The 22312-nt window shown below is 50.8% G+C and overlaps 1 protein-coding gene across 8 annotated transcripts; it reads left to right on the forward strand.

Moving 5' to 3' along the window:
- Positions 1–3154: 3154 nt before the first annotated feature.
- Positions 3155–15747, forward strand: IFFO1 (intermediate filament family orphan 1). Of its 8 annotated transcripts, none has more exons than XM_075904195.1 (10): positions 3155–3980; positions 10642–10702; positions 10790–10885; positions 11155–11295; positions 12164–12348; positions 12664–12784; positions 13708–13800; positions 14038–14168; positions 14526–14599; positions 14980–15747. In XM_075904195.1, exons 1-10 carry the CDS (start codon positions 3265–3267, stop codon positions 15024–15026), a joined length of 1665 nt encoding a protein of 554 aa, XP_075760310.1. In that variant the 5' UTR covers positions 3155–3264; the 3' UTR covers positions 15027–15747. The 8 variants fall into 8 exon arrangements, with proteins under 8 accessions (XP_075760310.1, XP_014429590.2, XP_006124228.2 ...); XM_014574104.3 differs by having other exon boundaries at positions 3159–3980; positions 12188–12348; XM_006124166.3 differs by having other exon boundaries at positions 3160–3980; positions 13705–13800.
- Positions 15748–22312: the final 6565 nt, after the last annotated feature.

The raw sequence follows: 22312 nt of genomic DNA on the forward strand, positions 1-22312 counted from the left end.
GGATTGCTGGGACACAGCGCACCAAGAATGGTAATGACGGCAGGACGGGCTCCAGGCAAGACAGAGCTGCTTGACCAAAGGAAGTTGGCAGCAGGGGTTTCTGGGAAGTGGGAGATGGTGGGCACTGGGGTGACAGGTTTGGCAAGGCAGACTTGTGAGGTAATGGGGTTACCGTTAGTGGGATATAAGGGATATCAGATGATGGGTTTGGCAGGTTTAATGATAGAGTCACAGAATACCAGGCTTGGCTGGATGGGGTCAGAGGGTTCTGGGATTGGAGGCAGAGGGATGTGCAGTGACAAAACCGGGTGAGTGGGTTGGTGGACAAGAAAGTCTCGGCTTGACAAAGCCCTGGCTAAGTTGATTTAGTTGTGATTGGTCCTGCCTTGGGCAGGGAGCTGAACTTGATGACCTCTAAGTAACATTATTTGCATATTCATTATCTGCATAATGAATATGCAAATAACATGTTACCAGTCCACCAAAAGTTTGTGAATGGGTTTGCTGGTTCGTGATATAAAAAATGTTGGGAAGCACTGCCTTAGACAAACCAGTTTTCCATGTTGGATCATCCTGTGAGTGCCCTAAGCGGGGGGGCCCTCTGGGACCTTCCTCTGAGACCTGACCCATTCCCCAGCATAATACACCCCTCAGCACTGGTAATTTGGTCGAGTCCCTGCTGGAACTTCTTCTCTGCAGGCCTTCCTGCCGTAGGTCCCTAGCTGCAGTCAGGCCCACATGGTGCAAGGGCGGGGTTCTGCTCAAGCCTTGGCTTGCTTGTTTGGTTCCTGATCCTCTTTTTACATCATACAGACTTGCCCTTGTGAATTCAGTACCACGGCATTAAAGAATTCAGCTTAAATGTCTAAGTGCTGCTTTATGCTATAAAGTCAAGTTGGTCTATCTATTAGGGATGATATTCGTTTCGCTGGCTTCCTAAGCTGCAGCCCTTTTCAGCCTCCTGGCACTGACCTTCGCTCTTACAGGCTAGCCCCTCTCCTGGTTTCCTGAGAAATTCCCCTTTATCCAAGAGGGACTGTAGAGACTGATAAACTCTTCCAGCCCTACTTCACCAGGTCTCCCACCTTGTAGGTTTTCCCTGGTCCTTCATAGTCCACAGCTGCTACCCTGCTCTCTTAATTGTACTTGTTCTGCCTGGCATGAGGGTGTGGATTTGTGTCATTTTCAGGGGCCAGCTGCGACCGTACAGGGATGCATGTGATTTCCTTGGCTAAGACTTCACCACAGCGGATGTTGCGAGATACCTTCTGTTCTGTGGTAATAATGCTAAAGATGTCAAAGCTTGAGACTGCAAAAAAAAAAAAATTTTGTAGCAAACTGACAAATTAATGAGCAAGTAGTCAACAGAAGCAGCTGATAAAAGAATATTTTTAAGGCTGCAGAGCCAAGAATACATGTTAGAAAGTGCCATATTTAAGACTGTCTGTATGACTTTAACCCTGCTCTTTAAGCACATGCATTATGGTACAGTCTTGTAATTATGTGATCACATACTATTATGTGGATTCACTGCCTTATTTAGTGTATATGATGGACCTGTTCCATGAGACAAGTATCCAAGTAAGTCTGTATCTGCAAAAACAATGAGTCCTGTAGCAGACTAACAGATTTATTTGGGCATATGCTTTTGTGGGCAAAGACCCACTGTGTCAGATGCATCTGCTGAATAACTTGTTTCTGTTCTGTGTGGTGAAGGAGACTGTCTGCAGAACCCCATTTCATTTGTTTCAGAAAATAGGTGTGACACAAAGGTGAAGGACTGCAAGAAGAGAGAGGTTGGTCTCATGGTAACTTAAGGCAGCTGAACACTACCTTGGGGAGTTCTAGTCTAGCTTCTGTGTGCTACTGAGTAAGTCATAGTAATCAGACTTTTCCCAGGTGGTTGCTAATTGTGTGCTCCTCATGTCCTGGGACTCATTTGCAGAAGTGCCCGACTTTTAAGTACTCTGAAAAATCAGTCCCTAAGTATCTCAAATCTGGCACTTAAAATTCTGTGTCTTAGTCCCCTATCTGCAAACCCCTTCATCCGACAGGGCCTTGTAAAGATAAAGTTGGTGAATCATTTAGATACTGTAGTGATAAGTGCTGCAAAAAAAACTATGAGGAAATAAATAATTTTTGCCCTAAGAAAAGGGTTTGAACAGCATGTAATCAGGATCTAACCAGTAAGCATCACCCTTACCAGTAACTGAGGGGCTGCTTCAGCACAGCCAAGTCCCCTGTGCCACAAGCTGGGGGTGCTCTATTCTGGCTGAGCCGGGGTAGGGTGCAGTGGGTCCCAACTGGCTGGAACAGCTCCCCACCAGTGGGATCCTGATTAACCATTTAACTGATTGAGTGGGATTTTACATCCCTAGCATGTAGTGAATGAGGCCTGTGTCTGTATAATGACATGGAGTAAATCTATTATCTGGCTCATTTAATGAACACAGTCCAAGTGGTGCACTGTGTGAGATGGGGTCCTTTGGGGGGGGGGGATAGCCTGTGATCATGTCATTAGTGACTGAAGCCCTAGTTTGCAACTGGGGAAACTGAGGCATGGATTAAGTGACTTTCCAAAGGTCACCCAGCCAGCCAGTGTCAAAGCTGGACACAGCCACCCTGTTCCTCTGATCCTGGAATATAAGCTAGGCTAGATCTGCCCGAGCCCTGAGGGGCTGAAGAGCCCCTGTGCAAGGAAGAGGACAGGCCTGTCTCGAGCAGGGCACTGTGCATGAAGCACCCCAAGGAGAAGAGGTCCATCTCCCCACTCTGCTGCCCGGTTTTGCGCTCCCCTCCCAGTGCTGGCCTTACCGTGAGGCAAACTGAGGGGGCGGCCTCAGGTGCCAGACTGTGGGGGGTGGGGGAAGCCACTAGGACCCAGAGTGTAGAAAATTGTGTCTGCTGATGGTGCAGACGTAGGTAGCAGAGCAGCCCCATGTGAGGAGTAGAACAGGCAGCACTGAGACCTTTCAAAGTGTTGGCCCAAGCGAGGGGGCATCATGGGGCGTCATTTGAGCTCCCTGCCTCACGTGCCAAAATGTTGTGGCCCTCCCCTCTCCTCGCCTCCCCTCCCGTCTCCGACTTCCACGTACGGTGCCAGCCCGGCCCGCAGCGCCGCTGCTGCTGCTGCAGTCCCGCTCCCCGCCCCTCCGCAGCGCAGCCCGCCCCCCGCTCCCTGCGCAGCCCCCTCCCTGCGCTCGCCTGGCCGCGGCAGCCCTGATTGGCCCCCGGCCCCTCTCTCCGGCCGGGCTCGCCGCCGCCATGAACCCGCTGTTCGGCCCCAACCTCTTCCTGCTGCAGCAGGAGCAGCAGGGCCTGGCCGAGCCGGAGCCGCCGCCCCTGGGGGACTTCTTCGGCGGCGAGCTGGGCCCCGCTCCCGCGGCGCCCCCGTTCGCGGCGCCCCCCGCCGCCATGGCCCTGCGCAACGACCTGGGCTCCAACATCAGCGTGCTGAAGACCCTCAACCTGCGCTTCCGCTGCTTCCTGGCCAAGGTGCACGAGCTGGAGCGCAGGAACCGGCAGCTGGAGAAGCAGCTGCAGCAGGCGCTGGAGGAGGGGGGCGGCCGCTCGCGGGGCGTCCCGCGCCGGGACCAGGCTGTGCAGACCAGCGTCGTCAGCCCCATCCGCCCGCTGGGCCTGGCCCTGGGCAGCGCCCGGCCGGCCGGGCTCAGCGCCCCCTCCAGGGGGGTGGGCTCCCCCAGCTGCCACCCCGGGCTGCCCTTCGCCCCTTCGTCCCAGCCCGCCGCCGCCGGCCCCTTCTCAGCCTCCTCCCGCTTCATGCCCGGCACCATCTGGTCCTTCTCGCAAGCCCGGCGGCTGGGCCCGGGGCCCGAGACCACCCTGGTGCAGGGGCCCGGGCTCTCGTGGGTTCACCCCGACGGGGTAGGCGTCCAGATCGACACCATCACCCCGGAGATCCGGGCCCTCTACAATGTGCTGGCCAAGGTGAAGCGGGAGCGCGACGAGTACAAACGCAGGTGAGAGGCGCAGGGAGAGTCCCGGGCAAGGGCGGGGGCAGGTCGGGACACCTGGGAGCCAGGGATGCGCGGGGAGATCGCGCAGAGGCAAGGTTGCCGCTGACGGGGAGACTTGCAGGGCAGTGCCCAGAGGCGGTGGGCAAGGGACTCCTGGCACAGGTGGGAGAGTCTGGGCAGTGAGGTGGCAAAGGGAGAAGGGGGGTGTAGATTGCACACTCAAGCCCCCAGAGTCACGAATCCGGTCCCCACATTCATGAGATCAAGAAATAGATCATGAAAACTTGAAAAATGATCAAAGCTGGGCTCCTTTTGTTTAGCTCCATGGTGCATTTAGGCCACATTCTCCAGCTTTTAACTCCAGCGATGAGGGGCTGAAACTTTTTGTTGCTTTAATGGAAGCTTCTGAATGACTCCAGGAGCTGGGGCTTTAAGAAAAAAAACAGAGTTAGCAACTGTGTGAGAGATGATACCGCAGGTAAGGAGATTGGGCTTGCAAGGGCAATGGGGAGCAGGGAGATGGGCTGAGGAGGAGTCAGAGAGGAGAGGCAGTTTAAAGGTGACGACAAAGAGCCCAAGACCATGGCAATTCAGTGTCAAAGACAAGGGACCACACGTGACAAACTGTCCACTTTACCCCATTTCTCCCTATCCTTTCTCCCCAAACCTCATATCAGAACATAGTCCTGTAGCATATCTAGTCCGTGATCTAGCACCAGCTGTCTCTGAGGCAGGTGCAGGAAACCCTGCAGAAGGCAGTGATGGGATAACCTGTCCCAGGGAAACATTCCTCCTGCCCCCCTAGAGCGAGTGGTTGGCTTGTGCACAGAGTTCTCGGGGAGCCTTTTAATATTATTGGGAAGTCCTTACTTTACAAAGTGGCAACGACATTTCTATTTAAAACCAAGTTTTAAACTGCTCTAAAATCTACCTCTTTAATAAGATCAGCCTGAAAACAAGCTGGTTTTAGTTCAGGGCATAGGAGAATTGGATGCAAACTTGGAGTAACTTGGCTAAAGGACTAGGGATGTGAAGGACTAGTCAATTATCCGATAAGCCAATGCTTATTGGATTGTCGACAGGCTAGTCGACTAGTCACTCCCCCCCCCCTTTGCTGCCTCTATCAGAAAGAGGCAGCAATGGGGGGAGAAGAGAGGGTACTTCAAAGTGGCAGTGCTGCTTGAAGCCTGGGGCCAGACCCCAGGCTCCATGCAGCGCTGCCGCTTTGAAGCACCACATGCAGCCAGGGGCCAGCTGGGGTGGCCCCAGGCTGCATGCAGCATTTCAAAGCGGCAGCGCCACATGAAGCCCAGGATTAGCTGGGGATTTCCCCACTGACTCCGGGCTCTGTGTGGTGCTGCCACTTTGAAACGCCACAGGGAGCCCAGCGTCGGGCTCCTCACGGTGTTTCAAAGAGCAGCGTTGCACAGAGTTTGTGATCAGTGAGGGAGTCCCCAGCTGACCCTGGGCTCCATGCAGCGCTTTTACCTTTGAAGTGTAACAACAGCTCTAGCGCTGTTGCTACACTCAAAGGCTGAGGTGCCCTATTGACTAATCGAATGGTCCATGCAAAATTCATGGACTATTTGATTAGTCAATTAGTCTATACTTAATATCCTTTAAAAGGACTGTAGGAATATTAATCTCTTCCCCTCCTCCCCCACAGCCAAATGACTTGTGAATTAAAAAAAAAAAAAAAAAAAAAAAAGCTCTTGCTTGTGATGCTTTTGGGGCATTCTTTAATCAATTGAAAAAATGATGGGCAGTATCCACATAAACATATTGCTCTGAACTGCCCCTGTTAACCACTAGTTGTCAGTTGCCAAGAGCCAAATAGTTAGGCTTTCTTTTTAACTCTGTGGAGCAGGAAACTGAAGTGCTGTGAGCTGTGTGTGGAACAGGAGAGGGAGGAGACTGATACTCAGGGGAAGGAGCACCAGACTAGGAAACAGATGCTCAGGAGTATGTCTCCTCTTCTGTGGCCTGCTACTGTCAGTGCATTTCATACATAGTATCGTTAAGCAGCACAGGCTTAGAGCCTTTCCTAGGGGCCGGCAGCCCCTTGTTGGAGAGCAGGTAACAGGGAGGCTGCCCAGTGTCATTGCGATCAGAGCTAGTAGAACCCAGGTCTCTAATATAGTAAGCTCAAGTATCAGCCACTCATCCCTTTGAAAAGGGTATGCCCCTCCTAGGGCTGCAGTCGCACAGGCTGGAATGTCCGTGTGAGAGCTGTGGTAATGGAGGATGCACAAATTGCAGGTATAAACAAAATGGTTTTATAGTTAAGGGAATGGAGAGTAGGACCCAGGAGACCTGGCTTCTGATCTTGAAGCCCCTCCACAGACTGGCAGTCACTTTGATCAAGAGTCTGGAGCTGTCCACCTTTCTGAGGTCTCGTGGAGAGCCAGCCCACCCCTGAAGCGCAGAAGGGAGAGCAGGAAACCCAGTGTTCAGTTCTGAGCTTTGCTACGGCCCTTCTGAGTTTCCTTAGCCAAGTCACTCGGGCCCATAAGTCTCAGTGGGAGTTAAGTGTATCACTACCTTTGAGGATCTAGACTTTAATCTCTGTGACTGGCAGCTTCCAAATCCAAGAACTATTTATGCTCCTCAGGAGTCTAACCAGCATGTGTTGGCTAGTTCACAGTTCAAGTCTGTTGTAGCTGGTTTGATGCTGATGAACTTAGGAGGCTTTGGAAGGGTCCCATATTCACCCTAGTGGGGAGAGACATTGTGCAGGCAATTCAGTGGGTACCTTGGGAGGAGATGGGTTAGAGATGCTGCAGGCCTGGGGGCCAGTGCTGTGCTTAGTGTAACACATTTTTACATTGTTTTGCCAGGAATAGCAGGAATGGGAAAAAGAGGAGCCCCACAACCCCTTTTCCACATTACGAACCTTCTGAGATCTGCAGCTGGGAACCTCCTATGGCCCTGATAGAGAGGAGAAGGATGTTGGGGGGGGGCTCCCCTTTCCCAAACAGTTCTCCCACACCAAGGGAGGACCCTCTGAGATTCCCCACTTCCTGATCCTGGGGGTAAGAGGCGTGAAGAGATCCTTCCTATGAGGCTTGGGTTCTGGGGATTCCCACCACACCCTATGCAGTCTCTAGCTCATAGCTGACTTCCTCAAGGGCTCTCCACTACTGGCTTTCTTCCTCTCACTGGATTTCTAGCGCTGCTGGCAGCTAAGAGGAGGTGTGAGCTCGTGCCTGAGGAGTGGCAAGGGGTGTCCAAGAAGACATCCCCATTCCCTACTGTAAAATTTCCCTTCAGTCATGGCCCCTCGCTTTCTCCAAAACAGGGGGAGTTCACATGCCAAAGTGGAAGGCCCTGGAGTGAAGGTTGCAGGTGCACACCACAGTCCTGGGGCCCGCTCATCCTCCTGCAATTAGAGTTGAGCTGCCTAACCTTCCATGCTGCGAACCCAGGATATTCCTTGTTCCCATTGCCATCCTGGCACTGATAGGCTACAGTTGTGCTTTAGGCGCACTGACGTCGTATTTCCTGGATTTTGAATCATTTAAGTTGTGAGATTGAAACTAGAATTCTGGAAAGGCAGGAGGCTGAATATCTGCAGCTTGGCCAGCTGCTGCTGAAGCCACCACCCGAGGGATGAGAAAAGTCTCTCTCCAAATGTGCAGGGCTGTGGAGCAGAACAGAGCTTGCAGGGGAGCGGGAGTGTGACAGGAGGAGATGTGGCAACAAGAAATTGGGTGGGCGGGAGCCACATTTGGGGCGGGTAGAATTAAATGAGTGAATGATTGTAGGGGGAAGGAACATGTGCTGATTGAGAAGGGTCAGGCGGGTGGGAACCCAGTCAGGTCTGCTCTCTTCTTCCCTTCCCCCATGTACATACACACATCCCCAGACACAGGCTAGGCTAAGATGTGGTTAAGGTAAAGTGTCTACATCACTAATTCGGCATACACGGCACCACAGAGGAGATGCTCTCCAAGCCTTGTACAGTATTAGAAACTGGAAATCCAGTTTCACTAACGTAAAAGTGTCACCCAAGCATGTTAAGGTTGGAAATACAGTCTAGAGCTCCCACACAACTGTAACTCTTCCTGCTAATGACACTGTACAATAACCATGTGGTGATAATTAAGGCATTTTGATGGTGGAAACAGATTTTTAGACAGATAGATGGTTTCATGTTGCTTTCCTCATGGTACCATGAGGCTGGGGAGGGGAAGGGGGCTGGGTCTTTCCTTGGCCTGGGAGGGGATGATTGGAAATGCTGACCTGAGTTGCCTAGTGAGTGGCCTTATGGGGCAGCGAGTCTCCAAGGCCTTCTGTCGTCCTCCCCTTGCTTTCTCTGAACCTCTGGCAGGTTACCTGACGTTGCAGTGCTGGAGCGAGGTGTGTATTGCATTGCATACAAGGGAGGCTCTTGGCTCCCTGTGGGGATTTGAGGTGGTGAGAAGAGGTTACAGCAGGGAGCTTTGCTCATAGTCAGCGGGAGTATCCAGGATGCTGACTGGAGCCTCTTGCTGTTCTGGGCTATGAGGGAAGTGGCTCAGGGAGGTTATTCTTAGGAGTGGTGCATTGCAGATGGGAATGATGGAGTAGCTGAGCGAAGGAGAGCAATGGAGAGAGTGAGGGAGCCGGGGAAGAGTATGCAGGGGGGTGAAGGATGGAAAAGGCTCACAGGAGTGTTGCTTCCCCTAAGTATCGCTGTCTTTTTATGACCTAGTGTTGAAATCGCTGTCTGTTCTAACAAGTACTTAACCCGTTTTCCGGAATGGTGCTGTGGGATCACGGCTTACAGGCAGTTCAGTGATACGTCATTTTCCTCATATAGACAGGGCTAGAGAGGCAAGGGAGCAATGGGAAGACGGAGAGAACACTGCTAGGAGGGGGCTCTGGAGGGAGAAGAGATACCAAAGAAAGATTTGGAAGTATTCGGTGGCAGGGAAACACGTTTTTTGCTCAGAAACAGAAATCTAGTTTGATCCGTGAGGTACATCCAGCCTGCCTGTGTGCTCCCCATCAAGGTAGGAGGAACCCTCATGGCCCCTTATCCTGCAGCTGGAGAATGGGCTGCCTGCCTGGTTAGGAGAGTGGTCTGAGGTATCTCAAAAGCTAGCATGCAGTTTTAGGGCCCGACATTTTCTAACCGAGTGAGCAGTATTGCCAACCTGAAGTGTTCCAACGTTATGAGTCAGGCACCAGACATCAGGAGATAATGAAGAGGGTGGGGGGGTTTTGTTTATTTGCTGTCTGGTTTCTGAGCTTTTAAGATTCATACTTTTCAGACTGTTCTGCCCAGCCATCAGCACTAGAAATGTGCTTTGCTGGCACTGAAAGCAGAGCGTCTCATGCAGTTATACAACCAAGGGGCTGTGGCTTTAAGAAAAACACCAGAAATTGCAAGCAGCACAATAAAATTGCAAGAGTTGGCTGGCACCTCTGTTGAGCGTCCCCCCAATGAGAAAATTCCACTCCCCAAGAGTATCTGGAGGTGGAATAGCAACCCGGCCTAGTGCTGCTCTGTGCAGCACAATCAAGCAGGGGCCAATGCAGAATGCGACCCACCCATATGAGTTATACCTGGGGGGATACAGTTAATTAGCAAATTGAAATACAGCCCAGCAGAACATAACAAAACATGGCTCAATGTATTGCAAAACAAAAATGCACCATGCAATGCAATAGAGCACAGAATGGCACAATACACGGTGATGAAAAACAGCTTGGAGTATTGTAGCCCATTACAGCACAACACAACCAGCATAAAACTGCCAGTCATCGTGCCATAGCTGCAGCATGGCCAGCGTGCCGCAGTGCAATACAGCTTAATACAGCATTCTATTGCCACACAAACCAGCCTCAGCACCGAGCAACCAGTCAAACCCAACATAGCCAGGACACAACTGCCCTTTGTAGCCCAGGTGCCATGTTGTGCAACCTGGTGTAACGGAACCCCCGAGTAACCAATGCAACCCAGCATAAAATAGTGCAGTGCTCCTCAGCACACTGTGCAACATGGGATTGTAGCACTGCACAGCGTGTCACCACACGGTCCAGCCCTCGGCAGTGGTGCCTTTGCAGAGCTTCACCCTTCACTGGCCCAGTGTAATTACTGAGCAGACCTAGATACAAAGGCAACAGGAGCACAGCACAGACTGTTTCAGCCTCTCGGGCCCAGTACAGCCCAGTGCCTGTTACTGCCAGTAGAGCAAAACCCCATGTAGCCCAGGCAAGAGGCCAGTCTGCTGAGCGGGGGTGGGGGAAGGGACAGAGGACAATGGGCTAGATCTGCCAATCAGGCTAATCTGGTCCTGGGGGACCGTGTTTCAGCTGCTCGGTACAGCTTGTGGTGGGTGTCCTGAGCACCCCCCTCACCCCCACGCACACTGTGAAATGACAGGTGGTTGGTGACTTCTGAGTGAGATCAGTAGCATCTGTGGCAGGGAGCGGCTCATGGTCAGAAGGCATGACAGAAGGCATCTAACAGCTGTAGCTGTCCAGAAAGGAAGGGCAGCAAATTCCCAAGCAAATCCCTCCCTCCTACTCCCAGCACTCCTTGCATGGCTAGAGCAAAGCCCTGGTCTCATGCACAGGTCAGTGGTGAGGAAGGCAACCTGCAGCTGCCAGCCCTGCCCTCCCCAGGGAAGGGTGCTATGGAGGAGGCAGGGGGTGACTGGCATGTTTGTGTCTCTAGGTGGGAAGAGGAGTACACTGTGCGTGTCCAGCTGCAGGACCAAGTGGCCGAGCTGCATGAGGTGAGGGGCCCTTCCCACCCTCCCCCTCAACTTGCGCTCCAGCCTCATTTCCCTGGCACTTATTCCAGCGTTTCCCCCCATGCTCAGGAGGCCCAGGAAGCTGAAGCATGCCAGGAGGAGCTGGCCATGAAGGTGAAGCAGCTGAAGGCAGAGTTGGTCGTCTTCAAGGGATTGATGAGCAATGTGAGTTTCCCCATCTGCCCCGTGCACACCCTCAGCCCGCTGTGCCTTTCCTCATAGCGATGCCAAAGGGAACGTCTGCAGGGAGATGCAGCAGTGCCCCACCTGAGTGCATGGGGGAGCTCCCTCAGCAGGGCCCTGACAGGGCCTGTGATCTCCCTCACACCACATTCTGCCAGGACGCTGTGCCAGAGCCAGGGCTCCATGTGCTAACTGTCCCTTTTCCTCTGTCCCCTTGCCACCCTGGGCTGGGCTTGTTCTCACTGGGTCAGAACCTCACGGAGCTGGATACCAAGATCCAAGAGAAGGCCATGAAAGTGGATATGGATATCTGCCGGCGCATCGACATCACAGCCAAACTGTGTGACGTGGCGCAGCAGCGCAACTGCGAGGACATGATCAAAATGTTTCAGGTGAGATGCGCCTGCTGCTGCTGGGGTGAAACAGCCAGCCCTGGGGAAGGGGCTTCCCACTCAGGGGAGAGCCCAAAGCACTCCTGCAGAGGAGCTCGGGCACCATGAGCCTTGTTCCAGGGGTTCACCTGCTCTCCCCATTGAGCTGCGTGCAGTGGGGTGGGGAGCAGCAGGCAAGAGGAGGCTGAGAGCTCAACATTACTCGAGGCATTAGGAGTGCCCACCTAACCGGTGACCCAGGGACATTGGGCCCTGGGACTCCTGAACAATAGGGGATCAGGTGCAGAAGAGGGAGACATGGTGCAATGTGTCCGTCTCTAACCCCTTCTCTCTCCACCCCTCCCTTCTCTCTGTCTCTGCCTTTCTCTCTGTCCCTGTCCCCCCCTCTCTCTCTCTCTCTCAATCTCTCTCTCAATCTCGCTCAATCTGTCCCTGTCTCACTCTCTCTCCCTGCCCCTACAGAAGCAGCTGGTTAGTTTCATACAGTTAAGAAAATGAACTGTTTAGACACTTTCTGTAAGCTAAGGTTTGACTGTGAATACTGACCTATTTCACCTAGACTTTCTCCTTTTCCTCTCTCTACCTTTCTCTTTCCCTTGCTCCGGGGGAGGGTTGAGTTCTTTGTTAAACCACCACCTTCTCATCAGGGTCACAGATTTCACCCGTAGTTGCATAGCTTTTAATTTTTAAGTATTCTAAGATCACATTTTAGCCATTGCACCATCTTTAACCTGGTCATAATGAGCCCCTCTCTCGCTCTCTTCTTCCTTCTCTCTTTCAACTCTCCCTCTCCCCCTGTGCCATTCCTTTCCCTCCATCTCCTCTCAACAACCCCCCCTGGACCTCGGACCCGGCCTTGTTTCTGTAGTCTCTGCACTTGTCTCCCATTAAGGTCCCAGCCACAGCGGGGCGGAAGCGGGAGCGGAAGCTCATCAGTGACGAGGACACTTCACTGTCTGAGAGCGATGCCTCCAAAAAGCCTGTGGAGGAGGAAGATGAAGAGACCACAGCCATGAGCATCAATGAGGAGATGCAGAGGATGCTGAACCAGCTGTGAGTGCCGCCCAGGCCTTACAGTGCCCCCCACCTGCTGAGACAGGCAGGGGTTGGAGTTGCTATGAGGTCTGTCACAGCCAGCGCTCCTGCCCTGTTCCCTACAGCTCTTCCCACTGTTGGGAGAGGCTGGCAGTGGAGTAGCTGAAACCCCACAGCCACGGGCCCTGCTGTGTCCATGGCAGCACCTTCCTGGGCCAAGATTGGGAGCCACCACCCCCCTACTCCCCATTAACATTCAGGCCTCACCTTTGTAGTGCTTCCTGCTGGGAGAGTGCCCCTCTCTGTGCTGACATGCATTTTCCTTGTCCGCAGGAGGGAGTATGATTTTGAGGATGACACTGACAGCCTTACGTGGGAGGAGACGGAGGAAACGTTGTTGCTCTGGGAGGATTTCTCTGGATATGCCATTGCTGCTGCAGAGGTGCAGGGGGAGGTAACATAGCTTCATGCTCCAGTCATACCCCATCTCCAGCTCCCCCCCTCCCCTGTACAACATGGGTCCCTCAACCCTATTTATGCTAATTCCTACACAACTCCCCACGTGGGATTGGACAGTTCCCTGCTGCCAGACATTCTTGTCACCCATGAAATTCTTATTCAAAGGCAGATTATTCAAAACACCCCTGGCTAGGCCCTTCACGGCCTACCCCTTCCAGTTAGATGCACCATCCTGCCCCTGTAGAATGCACCCGGATCTCCTTTTCAGACTGGCCTAAGGCCTTTTCTCTGCTGCTTGCCAAAGCCATTAAGCATAGAAGAGTCTGACCCAGCTGGGAAGGTACCATCTCTAGCTGCTCTGTGCTCCAGCAGCCCCTCATTGTGTCCCTTCAACCAGCCAGCAAGACTCAGGATTCAGTCCCTTGAGTGGAAAGGAAACCCATTCTTCACTGCTTAAAGATGAGGCCTGAAAATCCAACTGGCTGAGGCCCCTACGTAGCCAGCACTCCAGTTGCATGCCTTGACCCTGGTGGGTTAACAGTTTTGGCATCTCAGGAGAGCTGTTGTGTGTCTGCCATAATCTGCAATGCTGTGCTTTTGCTGGACAAAACTTCACACTGCCCATGGTCCCAGGCCTTAAGCTCACATCCCTTCCCTGCTGCTAGATGAGAGCACCCTGGCCGATCAAGGGTCTATAAATGTAGCTCTACAAGCAGACATGGGGTCATGCTATAGTTGTGGTTTGTGAAATGGGATCGGTGTGAGTTGGGGACCCCCCCCCCCCCGTGTCTCTGTTCCCTACCCTTTCCTCACTCCTTCTGGTGCTGTCTCTCCTTCTCGGATCTCTCCCTCTGGTTTTTTGGTGTCTGGTGACTGCCCTGTTTCCAAACATCATGGCCCCCTCTTCTCCCGCAGCAGCAGGATGACTGTCTGGAGAAAGTGATTAAGGACACGGAGTCCCTCTTCAAGAGCCGCGAGAAGGAATATCAGGAAACCATCGACCAGATAGAGGTGGGCCAAGGACATAGTGGTGAAGATGGGGGTTGGGTAAGGAGATGGGGGATCTAAGGATAGATGGTGACCCCCAGGAGGGATGAGAGAGTTGATCATTGTAGATGTCCCCTGTGACTGGTTGGTGAAGCTGGGCATTGTCCCCTAGTGGGAGGGGCTGGAGGGAGTGTGCAGTGTCTCCATGTGGCATGGGAACAGGCCAGCTGTTTCAGTGCCCCATTGCTCCCCTTTGTGTAGCTGGAACTTGCAACAGCAAAGAATGACATGAACCGGCACCTGCACGAATACATGGAAATGTGCAGCATGAAGCGTGGGCTGGATGTGCAGATGGAGACCTGCCGCCGGCTCATCACCCAATCTGGAGACCGGTGAGTTCCAGGGTTCCTGCAGCTCTGGGAGGGTTTGTCACAGGCGGTTTGCTTGCTCCTCCTCCCCCAGGGAGGGAAATGGGCACGCACCATGCTTGGGTGTACGGGGGGTGGGAGCACGTTGTTCTGAATTGATATGTTGTTCTGTATCTTGCCTTAGAGAAGGCAAAGTCAAAGGAATGTGCCTTGTACTTGGAGCGGAAGGGGGGAGGTTTGTTCCACTCCCACACAAACTAGGTGCTCCAAGCCCTCCCAGCACTGGGAGAGGAGTGGGCGCTAGTGAATGGATGGGTGGGGGCTGGGCTGGCAGTCACACCTGGTTTGCACTCTGAGTGATCAGCTGTAACCGCCTTGCAGACTCCTGGCAGGAGTTGAATTTGGTGCCATGTGCCTATGGAAGATGAATCGTGCTCAGGTGTCAGCTTTGACAGGTGATGTTACTGTCTAAAGAGAACCTGGAACAGTATCACCGATCTGCTGGGACTTTCTGCGGGCCTGTGGGAGAATGAAGTCCGTGCAGCTCTGGGCTGGGCACTGCTGGAATGAGCTCTGCTGGGTGCTACCAGGGCATTGTTCTGAGCAAAGCCCCCATTGCCGTCCCCAGCACTTACGTAGGCTCCATCTGACTCCCCTGCCATGTCAGTGGTGACCTATGGCACCCAACTAATGCCGCCTGTGTTAACTGCACCCCTTCCACTACCTGAGGAGTCCCTCTGGCCCCCAAAGCACCCCAGAGGGTGCCAGTTATAATAGCTCGGCTCCCCCCCCCACTGTGGTGCCCACATGACCCCTGCCCTTTGTTCTCTTTCAGAAAGTCTCCTGCTTTCACACCTCCCTCAAACAGTGAGCCGGCCCTGAATGAGGAAGCGGAGGAGTCCAGTCCTGACCTCCCAACTGATGCCTCTATCAGATAATTCGAGAGGCCCTGCCCCCTCCTGGCAAGGCAGAGAGCAGGGGTGTCTGAACTGTGGCTGGGAGAGACGACAGGGAGCCACCATCAAAACTCTGTCATCTAATCCCTCCTCATGTGGGTGGAGGTGGGGAACTTACCCAAAAAGGACATGCTGAAAATGAGAACAGTTAGCTAGAGCTGAGAGCCCTCACATAGGGTCCCTTCCCTCTCCCCACCTCTGTGTTCCCTCCCTCCACTTGGCTCTAACTGGGGTCAGATAGGAAGGAGCCAACCTTATTATAGCATTGCCTGGGACCTATCTCCTGGGGACCTCCCAGGTCCACTGCCTCCGTCCCATCCTGGTATACTTGACCTGTCTCCCCCTGTACCCCTTGTGCTGCTCAGAGGTAGAGTGGGAGCTGTGCCTCTCTCAAACATTGGTGCCAACTGGACCGAATGCTGGACTCTCTCTGCCCTCTGTGCTCACTGAACACTCACGTGGTTCCTGCGCAAGGTACTGAGAGCTTCTTCTCTCCTTGGGGGCAGGGAAAGGGCCACTGGCTCCTGCCCCCCCGCCCCCTCCATGCACTTTGCTTTGCTGCGCATCTGTGGTGTGATGACGTGTGTGTCTGTGTTTGTGTTGGAAACAAGGACTCATTAAATGGGACAGTCGTGCCCTTTTCTACAGCTGTGTGGGGTTTAATTGGGCTGGTGTGGGAGGTGGAGGGCACTGCTGAGAGGAAATCTTCTGTAGGCAGCCCTGAGCCGGCACTGCTGCGGCGTCTGCTGGACTCTGAGGGCAGGTATTGGGGCTTCCACCCCTCGATCAGGCTGCCACCATGAGTGGGAACACGGTGGGGCCACGCCACCCTCCAGGGACCGCGCTTGGTATTTTGAGTGTGGTCCAAAGGGCTAGGCTCTGTTTTTAAAATAACAAAGTCAACATGGGCCCTGCTTTGCTGAGCTTCCATTCTAAGCAAGGCCCCTGATGGAGCCTTGTTACTCCGCAATTTGTCACCCCTCCCAGCCCACGTGCTCACCACGTACTTCTCTACTAGTGGCAATGGGAGTCCCTATAGCCCTACTCACGGGGTGATTTCTGAGCCTGCCACATCCCTGGCAGCAACTTGTCTATCAGGCACACCTAACCTGAGAATTCATTCCCATCTCCTTGCAAACACACACATTGAAATGTGGCGGCAGGACAACAGCAAGCACACGCTCCCTTGCCTAGGATGGGATAGGAGGACTCTGCCTCAGGAACCCATCCCACCCTAAGAAACTGGTCTCGCGTGTGCTGCGTGGCAGAGCGCTCTCCCTTCGGTGGGAGCAGGCTGCACAGAACGATTTACCAATTCCAGTCGTGATTCAGTTACCAAGCAGGAAACCCTAGTTTCTGTCATCACTGGTGTTAGTCTGGAGTTGTTCCCTTGAGCCTGCCCAGCACTGCTCCCGCTATGGTGTGTCCACCTGCAAGCAAGTCCCGCACCTTTCCTGCTTAGCACCCAACTGCCCTCTGCTCTGTTGAGCTGCTCTTTATATACAGGGCTGCCCCAGCAAACTGCCCTCTGATTGGCTTCTTAAAAGACTCTTCTTGATTGTCCAAGGCTCTGTGCATGCTCCCTCTAACTTTAGCCCCTTCTGGCCAGAGTGGGGCAGGCACTTCACTGCAGAAGGGTGTAACAGGTATGATAGTTTCCCGCAATAGCATGGATAAGCCTTATTGAATAATGTTTAAGCATTTTAGGAGTTCATTCTGTTAAAAAAGGACATAATTTCAAATAGTCCTCTGAAGCTCATATACTTCCCAGGGGTTATGAGTTATGTTTCTCCCCTAGAGATGTTACACACCACGCCACAATTATGTCCTTCCTTTCCCAGGAAGTCTGTAAGGGGAGATGTATGCAAATATCCCCCCTCCAGTTATTGAAGAACTCAGCCTTTTGAAACTTTGCCTTTTGTCAGCTGTTACTTGAGGACAAGATCAGAAGTTCAGCTGTCCAAAGAAGTCTCTCCAGTTCATGATGGTGCTTGTTCTGAGCCAAAGTGATTATGAACTTAAACCCCACACACAAAAACACTTTGATGGTGTTTGAAGGGCTCGTCACATGATTTTGCTGGAATGATCTGTAATGAGCTCATTGGTATATGTGTATGTTCAATTATTGTTTATAAAGGTTTCTTCTGTCATGCTTTCACTTTAAGAATAAATGTGTGTGCTTTGGAGAAGCCTCATGGTACCGTATAACTGGGCAATTATACGAGGTATAGCCTCAGAGGAGAAAAGCAAAGCAGGCCGACTGAGGCAGTCTGCTTGGCTAGGGAATACACAGTGTATACATTGAACTGTTCAGCCTGGGAAATCCCTGGTTAAAAGGGAGAAAGATGCTTGTCTGCAACCAAGAGAGTTGATGGCTGGCAGCAAGAATCTAGAGCGGCTGCCCTTGCTGGACCACCGAGCAGGGAATGTTGTCCTGTCCAGTTGTCCTGACAGTCTCTGTGCAGGACGACTTTGTATATAAATCAATTGTCAAGGGAACCTTTGGTTAGGAGTTGCAAATGGAATTTTCATCGACATTATGGATCATCCTTCTGTTTACATATAGTTCTGCACTCACCTGTTGTCACCTGCCCTTTTCAATGCTGTTTTCCGTTCTGCTGGAAGATAGACAAGAGAGCTGGTGTAGGACATGCCAGGTGGGAGCTATGCTGTAAGAGAAGATACATGGACTGGAAGTACAAGTTTCAATAGTGAGCAGCAGCTGAGAAAATTGACACTTCTTGGACAATCCAATTCAGAAATCCTTGCCATGGATACCACAAGAGAAAGGTTTGCAGTAAGACAATGGAGAATGCATAAAAACTGAAGAAATGAAATGATTTGTGACTAAGAAAGGAAACAGAATGAGAAGCCAATTGACCTGGTTAGAAGAATTGAATTGCTATCAGTCCTTCAGGGAGTAAGCTACTGAGGAACTGTTTCTGGAGGATCAAAACAGGGGACACACTTAATGGGTATCCTTATGGTAGGAAGTAAGCAGCTACCAAGAGAAATTCTTCAACCAGCCTGCGACAGAGACTCCGTATTAAGAAAGCAATAGACAGAGAATTCAGCAAGACTGTACAAGAGAGTGCCGCCTCTCTGGGTCCAATGTGTAATTGCGTTAAAAACCATCCCTCAAGGTTTTTAAGTCCTGGCTTGACAAAGCCCTGGCTGGGATGATTTAGTTAGGATTGGTCCTGCTTTGGGCAGAGTGTTGGACTTGACTCCACCCTGTGATTCTAAGATTGGATGTATTATGAGGTTCTCTGGCAAGTCTCCATTATTATTGTCACAGTTCAGGACAACTGCCCCTGCATTCCCTTTCTATAGCCTGCCAAAGGCACCCACGATTAGACTTTCAGCTCCCCAGCCATAACTTCTCTCCCTCTTGACTGGGATATTTCCAGGCTGCACAGTTCTCTGCCTCCGTGATTTTCCTAGCAGGGCCAAATTTTTCTAAGCAGGTTTGCTTTGCTTTTCTCCTCATATATGGTAAACAGTGTAATTGCTACAGTCAAGTTACCACACCCCACTTTCTAAGCAAGCACATTTATTTATAAGGTAAAAGCATTACAGAGAAAACCTATTAAAATAATAAAAGGACATGTGTGCTAACAAGTGTGCTACATGTGTGCTAACAAGCTTACCAGAGCTCTTCAAACTCTACTGAGGATTTTTCAGTGGCTATAGTTCATATCTACTTTGGTTCAGAACCACCACTCCCGTAAATCTGTGCATTGCTCATTTGGGCCTTTTGATCCTGGGAGTAGGCAGAGGCCCCTCAGCACTAGGAAGCTTCAAAAGATCAGGTGTGAAGGTGGGCATTTGTGTTTCCCTACTCAACAATTCATTCTTGTCCTTGCCCATTGTTTAAAAGAGTTTTTTTGAATCTTGTAACACTTCCCAATATTTACATTAGTCATTTCTCCCAGACATGTTACCAACAATCCCACAAGAGTGCATAAACCTTTGCACTGTAAAACAATGAGTGCCTATGGGACTGAAACGTAATTAGGGTTGCCATTTTGCTCAGACTGGATGCCACTGCAGCAAATGGCATCTGGTCCATCCAGACCAGGAGAGCTGCCAATCCAAAACATAATTCAGTAAGGCTTGGCCAGGATAGGCAGGGCAATTTCTTGCATTATCACAATTATAACCTATTACATAATTCTAATCAATGAAATGGCTTCACATGGAACTACACAGCAGAAGAGATGAGAGATCTTGGAGGATGAAGTGGAGATTCTTCTGGTCCTGAGAGTGAGAGAAGGGAGAAAATATTGGAGGTGAACCATTGACTGAACAGCAGGCATGCTACTAAAGGTTTAGGTTGGGTACAACACTGGTCAGTGCTCTAGTGGGGAAATGGCACAGCCTGCATCTCATGCGTAGGGGAGCTAATCTTAGTTAGACACTTGCTGGAGTAGCCAGGAACAATCCAATAGCAAGGTACTATGGAGCCACATACAATTCAAACTCAATGTCATGTAAAATTGAACCAAAGTAACAAGGAATGTGAAGAGAAGACATTTTTTCAATTGCTTTCAATGTTGTGTGTCTATGAGGAGAGGCTGAGGGACTTGGGTCTGTTTAGTCTGCAGAAGCAAGAGTGAGGGGGGATTTGATAGCAGCCTTCAACTTCCTGAAGGGAGGTTCCAAAGAGGATGGAGAGAGGCTGTTCTCAGTAGTGACAGATGGCAGAACAAGGAGCAACGGTCTCAAGTTGTGGTGGGAGAGGTCCAGGTTGGATATTAGGAAAAACTATTTCACTAGGAGGGTGGTGAAGCACTGGAATGGGTTACCTAGGGAAGTAGTGGAGTCCCCATCCCTAGAGGTGTTTAAGACTCGGCTTGACAAAGCCCTGGCCGGGTTGATTTAGTTGGAATTGGTCCTGCCTAGAGCAGAGGGCTGGACTTGATGACCTTCTGAGGTCTCTTCCAGTTCTATGGTTCTATGATTCTATGTACCCAACAAGAGGACTTGGGAATTTTCACTGATGAAAAAAATTGGATATATAATTGCTATTACTGAAACGTGAGAGTGATTTGTGTGCTTAGAATGTTTAAAATGTTAGTTACAAATGATCAAGGAAGGATAGAGAGCGGGAATGATAATGGGGGGGGGTTGCACACTATATTAGTTTTACTTTTAGAATTATTGATCATTCAGAGCTGCAGAATCTTGAACACATAGGCTACGTTTAGGCTGGCAAAATTTAGCGCAAATACTCTAAACGCAAGAGTTTTTGCGTTAGTGTATTTGAGTAAGAGAGCGTCTACACTGCTATGTGCCTTTGCGCAAAAGAATCCGTGCCGGTGTAGACGCTCTCTTGCGCAAGAAAGCTCCGATGGCCATTTTCGCGATTGGGCTTTCTTGCGCAAGTTGTTACCTGTCTACACTGGCCTCTTGCGCAAGAACACTTGCGCAAGAGGACTTATCCCTGAGCGGGAGCGCCAGAGTGTTTGTGCAAGAAGCACTGATTTCATACAGTAGAACGTCAGTGTTCTTGCGCAAATACTCGTGGCCAGTGTAGACAGGCGGCAAGATTTTGCCAATCTAGACACAGCCACATGGTTCAATGTGCTAACAGACAAACCCTGAGAAGAGAACACTGGTGGGGATCTGTTACAGATCAACTCAAATCAGAGAATACCTGTCTGTATGAATGGAAAGAAAAAGTGTGATATGGGGACTTCAATTTGTGAGACACATGCTGGAGTTTTCAGGCAACCAGTAGTAAAACATCCATTAGAATTTCTAAAAGTTAATAGCTGATGCTCTAATGCTGTGGTCACCAACCAGTAGATCGCGATCTACCGGTAGATCTCAGGGGCTCTAAGAGTAGCTCTTGAGCCCTCTCTGAACTGCGTGCCTGCGCAGTACATTTACATTAGATTTCCTCATTTGAGGAGCAGCTACTCACTGATCAACAACACAGGTGACTAGCTGCAAGGAATGGTGGGAGCTGGGAGGTCTGGAGGGCTGAAACACCCCAGCCAGCTGACTGGCTTTCAGCTGAAAGAGGCTGCCCCACACTCCAGCTGATTGGCGGCTTCTCCTCTGCGCCTGCCCAGGTGGAGCTTGGTGCACCCCGGCTGAGCGCCATGGCCAGCTGGCTGGGCAGCTACTTCTCTTCCCTCCAGCCCGGATGCCCTGCGCTCAGCCCAGGGAGGCTGCGTCTAGCTCCAGCTGTGCTGGAGCAAGCTTCCCAGGCTGAGCGCAGGATCACAGATGCCCATCTGATGGACTGTATACGACTAGCAATCTCAGACTATCACCCAGACTTCAAGACACTGGCAGATACCGTTCAGTCACAGGTGTCACACTGAGACTTTGTTATTGGAAGAAAAATATATAATTATCAATACTTGATTTTAGATTTACAAAATAGCAGAGAACAAAATGTATAATTGTAAATGCTTCATTTGACATTTAAATAGCATGAATTAAAAACAGACCATTTATTTCATAACTATAAACATGTGATTTTCATTTTATATATTGCATAATTTAAAAATAAACTGTTTAACAGCATGTATAAGGGCTGGGGATAGCAAGTGATGGACAAGAGAATAGAGAGGGCGGGCCGGTAGATCTTTGCCTGTTCTGAGACTTAAAAAGTGATCTTGGGTGTAAAAAGGTTGGAGACCACTGCTCTAATTCATAAGGTATTGCATGCAGCGCAGGGTCCACCTCATTTTATACATCATTATGGCAACTAAAGAGGAATTAATCCCTGAGTCGAAAATTGGAGGTTGCCTAGGGTGCAGTGATCATGATATGAGTAATTCAATATGAACAAACACAGGACAGTCCTCACCAATAACATATATACTTGGTGCTAATTTCTCAAAGCTGAAGAAAATTATGACAGAAATTGATTGTGAGGTGCCATTTAGACAGGAAAAGAGATCAATCAAAAAGAAGATTGAATGGTGACTTGATTACAGTATATAGGCACCTTCATGGAGATAAAATACAGGATATTAAACAGCCCTTTAATCTAACAAAGAAAGACATAATAAAAAACCAATGGATGGCAACATTGAAACTAGAAATAAAAAAATTGGAACAAAGTACCAAGGGCAGATGTGGCTTCTCTGACTCTTGATATCTTCAAATCAAGACTGGATCCTTTGCTGGAAGATCTGGTTTAGTCAGACACAGTTATTGGGTTCAATACAGAGGTAAGTGAATAAAATGTAA

Source organism: Pelodiscus sinensis, chromosome 1 (assembly GCF_049634645.1).
Source record: "Pelodiscus sinensis isolate JC-2024 chromosome 1, ASM4963464v1, whole genome shotgun sequence".
Classification (NCBI taxonomy): domain Eukaryota; kingdom Metazoa; phylum Chordata; order Testudines; family Trionychidae; genus Pelodiscus; species Pelodiscus sinensis.

Excerpts from the sequence above, each read along its gene's own strand:
- IFFO1 (XM_006124166.3), top strand. The coding sequence starts at position 3,265 with ATGAACCCGCTGTTCGGCCCCAACCTCTTCCTGCTGCAGCAGGAGCAG. Across the intron at positions 3,981-10,641 it reads CGCGACGAGTACAAACGCAG|GTGGGAAGAGGAGTACACTG; the intron begins GTGAGAGGCGCA and ends TTGTGTCTCTAG. Across the intron at positions 13,801-14,037 it reads AAACCATCGACCAGATAGAG|CTGGAACTTGCAACAGCAAA; the intron begins GTGGGCCAAGGA and ends CCCTTTGTGTAG.